The sequence below is a fragment of the Dermatophagoides farinae genome, chromosome 10, assembly GCF_024713945.1.
Source record: "Dermatophagoides farinae isolate YC_2012a chromosome 10, ASM2471394v1, whole genome shotgun sequence".
Lineage (NCBI taxonomy): Eukaryota > Metazoa > Arthropoda > Arachnida > Sarcoptiformes > Pyroglyphidae > Dermatophagoides > Dermatophagoides farinae.
The window spans coordinates 3,158,611-3,170,927 of NC_134686.1; the positions used below are offsets into that span (position 1 = coordinate 3,158,611).

At 31.5% G+C, this 12,317-nt stretch overlaps 3 protein-coding genes across 3 annotated transcripts; all 3 read left to right on the forward strand.

Moving 5' to 3' along the window:
- Positions 1 to 1,433: 1,433 nt before the first annotated feature.
- Positions 1,434 to 4,313, forward strand: LOC124500156 (WW domain-containing transcription regulator protein 1). The gene is made up of 2 exons (XM_047064191.2): positions 1,434 to 2,947; positions 3,009 to 4,313. Exons 1-2 carry the CDS (start codon positions 1,645 to 1,647, stop codon positions 3,218 to 3,220), a joined length of 1,515 nt encoding a protein of 504 aa, XP_046920147.1. The 5' UTR covers positions 1,434 to 1,644; the 3' UTR covers positions 3,221 to 4,313.
- A 27-nt stretch (positions 4,314 to 4,340) lies between these two features.
- On the forward strand, positions 4,341 to 8,235 carry LOC124500155 (unconventional myosin ID-like). The gene is made up of 6 exons (XM_047064190.2): positions 4,341 to 4,473; positions 4,535 to 4,773; positions 4,840 to 5,135; positions 5,190 to 6,291; positions 6,350 to 6,906; positions 6,967 to 8,235. Exons 1-6 carry the CDS (start codon positions 4,391 to 4,393, stop codon positions 8,110 to 8,112), a joined length of 3,423 nt encoding a protein of 1,140 aa, XP_046920146.2. The 5' UTR covers positions 4,341 to 4,390; the 3' UTR covers positions 8,113 to 8,235.
- Positions 8,236 to 8,701: 466 nt separating this feature from the next.
- LOC124500157 (uncharacterized) lies at positions 8,702 to 10,170 on the forward strand. Its single transcript, XM_075734610.1, is given in 4 exon segments — positions 8,702 to 8,871; positions 8,940 to 9,104; positions 9,162 to 9,690; positions 9,692 to 10,170. Coding segments are annotated over 4 exon segments (1,170 nt in total). The 5' UTR covers positions 8,702 to 8,775; the 3' UTR covers positions 10,072 to 10,170.
- Positions 10,171 to 12,317: the final 2,147 nt, after the last annotated feature.

Genomic DNA, 12,317 nt, shown 5'->3' on the forward strand with positions numbered 1-12,317 from the left:
ATATTGATTATGATGTCTAATCCTCCTTCCATCTCTAACATGTTTTGTATGGAAACACGGATCATGGTTTAACCTTTTAAACTAACAATCTGATAGGGAAAAAACCGATAAAAATTTTCAGGAATTCAATACATTTTTTGGACCCTCGTCGATCGATCGTTTCGACGGCATCCTTTTGACATTTTTTATTTATTGAAATTTTTTACCCATCATCAATCAATCATTTAAAAACAAATAGTTTGCTTTATATTCAATTTAAATTGTTCGAATGTTGATTAATTAATCATAATTCATTAAATGAAAATTGTTGATCAAAATAGATGATTTTTAAACAAAAAAAAAAGGATAGCCCAACATGACGTTGATCCATCCATTCATTCGATGCTGATGCAATAATAATCATCATCGTCAAATCCATAAATTCAACATTCGTTTCTTTTATTTATTCATATTTTTTTCTGAGAAAACAAAAATTCATTTCTCTTTTGTGTTCAATTTAATCATCAAATCTCTCTTTTTGTTTCTCACATTCAAATTTCTCAAGTTGAACAAGTTGTTCGACAACAAAGTTAAATTTTTGTACATATTTTCTCCTCGTTCTGTGTGTGTGTGTGTGTGTGTGTGTGTGTGATTTCAATTTCAATTTTATATCCACAACATTTGAGTTGTTCAAATAACATTTTTTCATTTGGATTTCATAGATAGTGATGCGCTTTGACCATTTGATCAATTTTTTTTTTTTTGCAAAATGTCATGAAATCATCTGGAACAAAATTTTTCATTTAATCGATTAATCATCCATTAACCTTTTTTATCCAATTATTAATCCGTACAGAAAAATCTATCCTGGTTTTAATAATAAAAAAATTGTGATCATTGTGAAAACTTCATCTCAATTCCTAATCGAATCATCAGTGTACAGTGTGTTACGAATTAATCAGCCAATAATTTGTAAATAATAATCATCATCGCTGACGAAAATTACGTTTCAATGAAAGAATCATCAATCAATCATTATTCTCTTATTAAATCGGTCCACATTGACAATTTTTTTTTAATGTGATGATCATCGACATCAACAAAACATCACCATGGTTATTGTGGTCGGCTTGGTAATCGTCCAATGGTGATGACGGTGATGTATCGTCTCATGATTATAACCGGTAACTATAACGGTAACTATGTGTGAATGAAAGAGAGAGAGAGATTTGATTGTTTCCAATAACTGCCATGTCCAATGATGATGCTAAATACTTTATGTTGGAAAGCCATAATCATAATTGACACGGCTTTTCCCCCGATGCCATAATTTGTTTTAAGTCGTAGTGGTTGTTGCTTGTAGTATCATCAATGATGTGATGATTAATTTAATTAATCAGATGATAATAATAATGTTTTCATTTTGTTTCATTCGCGTTTGACATATACAACAGGTTGAAACATATACACACACACATAGTGTGTCAGGAGTGGATATCATCATTAATCGAAATAAGTCTATCATTATCGTCATTGGATTTTTTTTTTAGTCATGAGAATCTCATCATCAAATTGCAACCATCAATAACAACAATAACCATAATAATAGCCAAGTAATCAACGATTAAGGACAATTTATACCCATAAACTTTGCCAACCACAAATATGGCTGAAAATATGGCTTCGCATGAATCACAAATGTATGTTGCACCTAATCCTGAAACACATTTCGAAGAATTGTTTCGTGTAGTCCAACCAGATGCTAACAATTCGAACATCAGAAATCAACAATGTACAAATGTACCGATGCGACAACGTAATTTTCCCGATTCATTTTTTCGTCAACCATCCTGTTCATCATCGACATCACATTCACGAGAATCATCATTGGATGCAACATTCAATTCCAATTTTGTAAATAAAAATAATTCAAATTCATCAAATTTGGCAAAACCGCCGGCAACACCGATCCAGGCAAATTCAACACAACGTAATGGCCGTCATGTATCACCATCACCACCGTTTGTTCATCAAAAAGCTCATTCATTACCGGCTTCATTGCCGAATCAAAAATTTGTCGTTGCATCAATAACGAATCTAGACAATAATAACAACAAAAGTCCGATGATTTCCGGCCAAAACGCTATAATATCTCAGCGACAGCCCTTACCGCCACCACCGTTGCAACAATTTCGACAAAAACAATTGACATTACCCAATCATAATGTAACAAATAATAATAATTTCCATTGTCGTCAACAAAGTTTTGATATTGATAAGATTTCATTGCCTGATGGTTGGACAATGTCGTTCGATTCGGATGGTCAACGGTATTTTATTGATCATAAACATAAAATCACCACATGGGATGATCCAAGAATAAAGATTACTCAGCAAAATTTCGCTAATCTTACTCATACATCAAATTCAATCATTGATCATCCTGTTGCTTATCAATCGCAGCAGCAACAACAAATTCAGCCCCCATTCATAGTGCCTAACAACAACAATAATAATAACTACGATCCGATCCATTTCACGACATTGCCGGATACAGGATTCTTATTCAATTCGAATATGACGACGATGCCCACAGAAATTGCTTCGGTTACTGAAAAAATGAAAGGACAAATTCTTACCGATGATACGAATCAAACGACGAATCAACAGCAGCAACAAATATTTGATCCACAATATCAATACCTCACTGAATTAAGAATGGAAAGAGAAAAAATGCGTAGCCGAGCGGAAATTCTTAAAAGTAATCCAATGGTTCGTAGTGATTATATACCATCATTACAGATGAAAACATCATCGAGTAATAAAGATTTGTCAAATATTGAACCATCAACAACAACCACAATGATGATTCATGGCCGTCAAGAAAGCCAAGATTCTGGCCTTGGTGGAAGCGCCACTGGTACATTGAACAGCATTAATTTTCAAAATGAAGCTAATTTATTCAATGGTATGGTGCATTTTATCAATCAGATTCATTTGATTAATTTACTCGTTTATTTCAAATCTAGATTTTAGCTCTAATGGACATGTTGCCGAAACGTCTGGGCAACTTGATTCAAATGTTGTACAGTGTCTCATGTCTGAATCGGTCGACTTACTTAGCATCACGGATTTAGATCTAGAAGGATTGGATATAGAGCAATATATCCAACATAATCCAATCAATAATGATCTTGGGCAATTATTTAATCATGATGAAACGATGACATGGAATGTTTGATTCGAATCATCATCAATCATACAACCATCATTCACTCATGGTCATCATTGATTTCATCCAGAACACAATCCAACAATCTCAAAGTATTTGTAGCATCAAGCATTTACCAATGGACATTTCATTTTTTGAATCTTAATCAAAACTATGATCGTCATGTCGATTCTATTTGGCATTTTCTATTATATTTATTTATTTCATGAACAGACAATCAGAACAGGATGGCCTTGTTTGCAAATTATTCTTGATGCATCTAGCATAGAAAACAAATGATGACTTGATGACGGCAGCAATTTCTTATCAGAATTTCATGCAGACTGATTCTATTTGCCAAATCTCATTTGCATCTAATTTTAGACAACTTTATTCATTCATCAATGAAAAACCCACCATAATGAAATAAGTGTTCATCATCATCATTTTATATATCACCATAAAAATGAAACAACAAAAAAAAAAAACAAAACAAAACAACCGGATCTATTGATTCCTATATATTCATTAATGTGCCTGTTGAATTTCAATCCTGATAATGATGGTGGCAATTCAATGAAATGACAACAAACCAAATGTCAAGTCCAAGCCAAAGTCATCAAATTTGCTCATATTTTATCCAACTCCATCTGAATCATCATCCTTTTCCAGAATTTTTTTCTTCCCTTTTTCATTGTTTTTCAATCAATCATACCTGTGATTAAAAATTTTTTTCCTATCGAAAGTCTTCGATGTCGTATGCCTGTGTGGGAGTGTGCATCTTCGCTCATCTAATATAAAATTGAAAAATCAAAAAAAAAAAAATAATAATCTATACATACCATTAGATTGATAAATTTCTTGCCCTTATTTATTGAAAAAAAATAATCATTTCTATCATTCGATTTTTGTTGTTAACAAAGTTTCAATTTATATTCCTTCAATCTTTTAACCTTGTCTTTTTTTTCTGTTTCAGAGTTTATAAACTCGAAATATTTATGAATTTTCTTTCTAAATTTTAATTGTTAATTTTTTCCAACAGACAATCAATTAATTGATTTGTTCAGCAATTTTTTTTTCAAAAAAAAAATTTAATTAAAAAGAATTTAAGTTGCAAAACTGATATTTAAGAATAATTTCATTCAAATGGGGGGCAGTAAAATTTTTTGACTTTTCGAATTGGAAAACAACAAAAGAAAAATGGCTCGAAAAAATGTTCATGATGATTTACTTGAATTGTGCGAGATTTCCATTGATAATATATTGTGTAATCTTGAAAATCGGTATGTGAAAATCATGACATTATACATTTGAAATATTTATATCGTTTCTTCATTTGAAAAGATATGAACAGGAAATCTATTATACACAGATCGGTAAATCAACATGTATATCAGTGAACCCAAACGGCACGAATGATATGACGAAAAGATTATATGAAACTGATTATATGGAAATGTATCGTACCAACACCACCACCACCAATCAATGGCATCGTCAGCGGCCACATATTTTTGCAGTTGCCAATTTGGCTTATCGCACCATTTTCGAACAAAATGCTGATTGTTCAATAATTGTAACCGGTAAATGTTAACAAAAATGAATGTTTTTTCTGTTTCATTTGTTTCGATAATAATTGTAATATATAGGTGAAAGCGGCAGTGGAAAGACAGAAGCAACAAAACATTTGTTACTTTTTCTTAGTCATGTTTTTCGGAAAAACAACGAACAACAACCACCAATGGAAATTGAAAATGTGGTCGACATTGTAATCAAATCGAATTTGATACTGGAATCATTCGGTAACGCAATGACTATTTGTAATGATAATTCGAGTCGTTTTGGTAAATACACGGAAATATCGTTTGTACGAGATGTTCAACCAAATGTTGATCAAAATTATGATTTTTCATTCGGAACTATTCGTGACTATCTTCTCGAAAAGGTATTTCATTACATATTTTATTGATCAATTCATTTGTTGTTTATCATAAAATAGTGTCGTGTTATCGATCAACAAGAAGGTGAACGGAATTTTCATTGCTTCTATCAATTGTTGAGCGTTTTAAATTCGAAGAAATATGGCCATTTATTTTTCGAATTGGATTGGATGGACAACTATGTTGATTCATATAATTATCTGAATGGCAGTTTAAAATCACAGATTTACACACTTGATGCATTGAATTTCGACCATGTTTTCGAATCAATGTTAGCCATCGGTTTTAATTGTGAACAAATTCGATCCATATACAAAGTATTGGCTGCAATTCTTGTTTTAGGAAATATTCATTTCATTCCATTAGAATATTCAGATGATGAATTCAGTGTTCATGAAAATGATATAGATGTTCACGAACGAGAATTTTTGGAAAAGTTTTGCCAACTTTTATCGTTGAATATCAACAACGCATTGCTTACATTGTGTAGCCGTTCAATTCGTACACCAAATGAACTGGTTCGTAAAAGCTATACCCATACACAAGCAAGTCAAGGTCGTGATGCATTGGCAAAAGCATTATATCAAAAGCTATTTGGATATATTTTGAAAAAGATTAACACAACATTGAAAATGGTAAAGGAACGTACCATTGCGGATGATGATCGACCACTGCAAATCGATACGATCGGCATATTGGATATTTATGGATTTGAAGTATTTGAAAAAAATAAAAATGGATTCGAACAATTTTTAATTAATTATTCGAATGAAAAATTGCACCAGTTGTTCATTGATTGTATAATGAAAAAAGAACAATTATTATACCAACAGGAAGATATTCACTGGCAAAAGATCGATTTCGAGGATAACCATATTATTTGTCAAACTTATCATGAAATTTTTGCCATAATGGACGAAATTTGTATAACCGGTTGTCAACTGCAAGATGACCATCGTCTTTTGAAATATCTAGACAAACATTTCAAAGATGGACATCACCACTTTAGAATCAAGCATGATGATGATTTTGGTTTCATTATCAATCATTCAGCCGGCAAAGTTCAATATTCAGTCGAAACATTTATTGAAAAAAATCTTGATCAACTTTATTATGACTATTATGAGTTGATGCAGACAACCACAGACCAATTCATCGAAGGTAAGAGAAAAGAAATTCTGTAATATCGATAAATTGTGAATGAATTTCTTTTTGCTAGAAATACTTTATGATTCGAAATCACAAGCAGCCAGAAGTAACAAAAGACCATCGACTGTTGGCCATGAATTTCGTAAATCAATGGACACATTGATCCAACGGCTTAGCAGTCGTCAACAATTGTATGTTCGTTGTATTAAGCCGAATGAATCCAACGGCGAACAATGTTTCAATGTGGACAAAGTACGACATCAAATTCAATATTTAGGTTTAGCTGAACATGCCAAAATTTGTCAGGCAAGTCTTTGGTGTCATTATCGATACGAAGATTTTGTTCAACGATTTAGAATGTTGTTGGACAATAACGATAAACAACAATCGATTATTTCGGAAACAATACACGAGGATCTTCGAGCACATTACCAGCCTGTATGCAAAAAGATTCTTGAGAAATTATCAGATGTTATTGTTGAAAACGATTTCAAGTGCTCTGTTAATGAGAAGAGCAAGTTTGCATTTGGCCGTACCATATTGTTTATTCAAGACCCGAAAATAGTCGAATCTTTGGAAGCGGAACGTTATGAATATCTTCAACATTGTATTATATTAATTCAAATGGTATGCAATTTGAATGAATTGTTGCATTTATCGATATTGATTGAAATTCTATTTGAATAGCTTGCACGACGTTTTCTGGCCATGAAACGTTTTGAACGTATTAAACGTACACAATTAGCATTCGATTTGTTCTGTCAACGAAAAAAGCTGAGAATAATTGGCAAATTTCTTGATAAATTTGAACATCGATATTTCGATCAATACATGTTCATCTGTCTTCATCGCCCAGCCAGCTGTCTGGAATATAGTGAATTACTCGCGATTAGATATCGAAACAAAGTAGCATTTCAAAATGATGATACATCAAGATTACTTACAGACAATGTTCACAATAAATTATTACCCGAAATGATTGATTATTTCAACCATTGGTTGATTATAATGAAATTTCCGCACAGTTATTGGAAGGAAAAAGTATTACGAATTGAAGCAGAAAAATTATTCACTGGTAACAAATGTGAATGGGGATTTTCAAGAGAAAAATGGCTGGGTAATTATCTGGTGGACAAAAAGGAACATCATGTTGGATATGATGAATATTTCAAACTCAACGGTCTTGGCAAAATTATATTCGCAGCAAAAATTATCGTAGGAAAAGCAAAAGCATATGGATTGATTATGAATGAAACATCCATTTTTAAATTGAGTTTGAAACGCAAAACCTTTTATGAATGGATTCAGTTGAATGAAATCGAAGCAGTTAGCCTTAGTACTGGACGTGATCAATTGATTGTTCTACACAGCCATGATGATGGTGATTTGATATTTGCACTTGATAGTTCTGCAAAACAAAAATCGAGTAAAACCAGCTCGAAAAAGGATTCGACAACCACAGAAGAGAACAATAACAATAAAGTCGGTGAATTTGTCACATTACTTTGGCAACGAATCAAATCGTTAAAGATAAACTTCCAATCGGATTACATTGAATTTCAATCTAAAAACAAAAGAAAAATGATTAGACCGATTGAATGGAATAGTCCGGAACTCGATCAGATTGTTTTGGCAAATGATGGTCATCAACCAGGACCCATGTCAAATATGGCATGTAACATCAAATCATTTTTCCGAATTTTGAAATCGATAAAAGATGAATTAAGCAGTGATAAACGACGATCCTCATCAAGTGATGATCGAAAGCATTGGCTTCGGGCTAATAGTTTCCAAAAAATTTCTACAACCAATTTCATTTTTGTTTACGAATAATGCTAATATGCACACATGTGACGTAGCAAAATGGCTGAAATAGAGCTACCACTGTCATCTATTGGTTGAATAGTCCAAATATTGTCATATACTCACTCTTGTATATTGTAATAAACTCGAAAATACATTTTACGCATGTGTGAGTTACATTATAATTGCTACATTGTAGCCAATAACCTTTGTGCTACAGTTGTGTATCGGTTTCTACCGAGAATTGTCCTTGAAATTAATCAAAATTCCTAGGAAATCATGGGACTTTTTCAAACAAAAGACGCAATTAGATTTTGATAACGGATAATAACAAATGAATAATAACAATTCAGTTTCATCATCGGCATTGAATATAAGGATCCAAATGATTAATCAACGTTGCAATTACATTGATAATTTTCATAGGCCAAAACAAATTGTGTTCATGATTACCCAAACAAGTGCATGTAATGTTATCCATTAAAAGAGGTGATACTGTGTTCATCAAAAAAAAGTACAAGAAGAATAGAAGAGCAGCGAACTTGACTTTAAGGTGCAGTGATTTTTTTTTTTTTTTTTTTGTTCACTTTTCGAATTTTACTCAATTTATTCAAATTCATTCAAACACATTAACATTGAATATAATTTCGAAAATTGAATAGATACAATATCCAAATAATAATCGTTTATATAATGACTAATATAACCGATTTTGCTGATTGTGATTTTTTATTACCGAATGATAATGATAGAATTTATTTAAAAGATTATCGATCATATTGGACATTGGTTTGTATCCCATCGGAAATGATCTGATTCATCATTGATATAATATCATAAATTACAAATTAAAACAGGAACCAGTTATGTCTTCAATGTGTTGGCCATCTAATGGTGAGCAACCACCTTTTTTTTCCATTTCTTCAATATCACCGAATTTTTTCGATCGACGACAATCACAAATTATTACAGATTATGATGGCTGTAATTCCGAAATGCTCAATGCGGATAAGTATCTTTTGGTAATACAATAACATTCAAATACAACCGATACAAATTGATCATTTCTTTTGCAACAGTATCAAAACCCTGAACCGATGATCTCAATGAATGATGGCGATGTTTTAAATATTGAAAATGTGAAGAAAGAATATTTATTTGATTCATGTGATGACGCTAATCATTCTAATTACAAATGGGAATTGGATGATTTTGAAGAAAAATTTTCGACACAGACTTTAAATTCAGTATTCTATTCCAATTTTGATGATGATGGAAATGTACACAATTTAATTACAGATGACCAACAATTATTTATTGCCACCATCCCGGACCATAATAATGGTTGTCAAATGGCGGTCCTTCATCAACAACAAAATGTGCAAAGTCCAGTTATGATCAAACGTGAGTCATCACCGATGTTTGAGGCTGAAGTTAATGATGAACCAATGATTACAAAGCGAGAATTGGAAACGATTTCGCCACAACCGTTGCAAAATGATTATGATGATGATCATGAAATGGTGAAATTGAGTGAAATTGCTGATGAACATATAAAAATTAAACCAAAGGAAAGTTCATGGTCGAAAATCAAAATCAATGACTGTTTTGTCCAATAACATTATTGATGATCAGCAAAACCCGGAATCGTTGAAGCCATTATTGGCCAAACAAAAAAGCCTGTTGTTTCCACTTAAACTTTGGAATCTGACCAATTCTTCATTATTTAAAGCTATTAATTGGTCGAAAAATGGCCGTGAAATTCGGATTAACATCAAGAAATTGGCACCATTCCTGACACAAATCACTCGTTCCAATAAATTTGAATCATTTCTTCGACAATTGCATCTATATGGATTTCGAAAAATGGACAATTTTAATCTGAAAAAGCGTAAATTTGATCGCAACATTGTTCGCTATTTTCGAAGAGGATTTAATCGTTTTGTCCGTAATGCAGATGAAATTGACAAAATTTTCTTACGCAAATAACTTATTGACCAATTTTTTTTCTTTGCTCAATCATCTTATAACCATATCATTGTATTTCTTTTTCATTAATGGATCTTATATATCACTGTTTTGTTTCTACATTCGATTCTATTTTGTCATTTTATACTTTGAAATAATGTTTATCCTATATACTTGATTCAATATCTATCGTTTATATCATAATCAAACATCATAATCATATAATAGTCGTTAATCGTTAATTTAATTTTCTTTGATTAAATAAATTCAATTGCAAAAAAAAATATTTCACTAACTCAATCCTAGATGGCGACAACGTTTACCTATCATCGTCTACAAAGTGTTTACAAAGTATTTGGCAATAATTATTGCCAAATGTTTTCCCTCCATTTTTCTTTTGTTTTCAATTTCTTTTCTGCTTTCTTTTTGATTCGACCCAAACAATTGAATGAAATCGATTAATCATTTTGTGGAGATGAAACGATAAATTTTAAAACTTGAATCATTGTCAATATCGTATCATTACTGTTTTATTGTTCATTTTATAACGAAAACCCCAAAATGGATAGGAAAATCGGTTTTTTTCGATGATAAAACATTGAATTATTCTGAAACGCAATGATAATGGAAATATTTCAAGAATGTGTCCATGTTAAATGATTTTGGTTTATTTATTCGATATTTTGGCTTGTATTTTTTCATTCTGAAACAATGATCAATCAAACTAAATTAAATCTCGACGAATGTCGATTGGAGACCTGAATGTGTGAACAATGTATACAAACTATATCGTGCCCCTTTTGATTGTGTTTGTGTGTGTGTGTGTTAGATTTCATCTCGACAAAAAAATATCGTTCGCACGGAATTCACAATGGGAAATGGAATTTATCGCTGGATTTTTCCTACATTCGATAGCCATGGTACTGTTTTGAAAACAATAACTTTATCATCATAATATAAAACATTCATTGCATGAAGTAGATAGGAATAATTATTTTTTTCGCACCTTCATTTTAGTTTTATTTTTATTCATAATTCAGGTGACGATGTGATTCGCATGTGTGGTGGCATAAACATTTAATGACAACGAAATTCCATTGGCGGTCTTGGGTAAGTCAATTTTTTTTGTTTTTATTAGAAAAACTTTTGCTTGGCAAACTATTGCTGAGAATTCATTATTATTACCTTTTAGATGACAGTTTGCACATCGTTTTTGTTCCTTCTGTATCTTAATTATCTTTAATTTATCACTACTACTGAGATAATGATTAAGTGAATTTGTTTTTTTTTAAAGAATTTGTTTCGTATTTAATTGGTTTATTCTATAATCACTTTTCTTCAGAAAAAAATTTCTAATACTCTCATTATATCTTGTATACTTGAATAGACAATCAATTTTCGTTGATTTTCACGAATTTCAACCGATGAAACCGATTTGATTTGATTTGAAAAACCATAATTTTGTTGCTATTCATTTGAAAAAATGATGATGATGATTCACTCGAAGCTGAAACTATCTTATCTTGACTTTATATATGGATTCCATTTATATATATGATGATTCGTTGTTGATGATGATGATGATGATAGTGATGGAAAATCAGCAATTCAAGTATGAATATTTCGGCAGTTAATTTTAATTAATTTAATGATAAACTACATCAAGATGCTTGTGTGAGAGAGATATGTTTGAAAGAATATTATATACTTGTGTAAGGTGTGCCGTATTGCTTGTGCCTTGTAGTGTTTTTCATGATGATAATGTTGTTGTCATTTGAAAAGGACAAAATCTTTTTCATTCTTTCATCAATTTCGGCATCATCTTATACAACGAATTTGTCACCATTACTATCAACACCACCTTAAGGCTGTTGGCTAGGTGCTTTCTAATGAATTCAGAGTGAAAGAGAAAGAAATTTCTCTTAAAAACACACTTGGTTTGATTCTGCAAGTTTTCTTATCAATAAACGAAAACTCAACTTGACGTGTATTATCTTTTCTTGCAAATTTTGTTTTCCACATTTTAAACTTTAGTTTGTAGCCACTCTCTTGGCATGTGATTAATGGTCAACGAATGTTTGCGAAATTCCAATCTTTACATTTAGAGATGTTTCGAAATTCAAATTTGAAGCCAATAATGATGAACGATGGTTTTCAAGCTAGAATGAATGTTTGTATGTGAAAACAATCGATTGATTATTATTATTATTTTTTTGCAAATATTCCAAACATTTTATTGTGAACGTTATTTTTCGATTTGTTTGTTT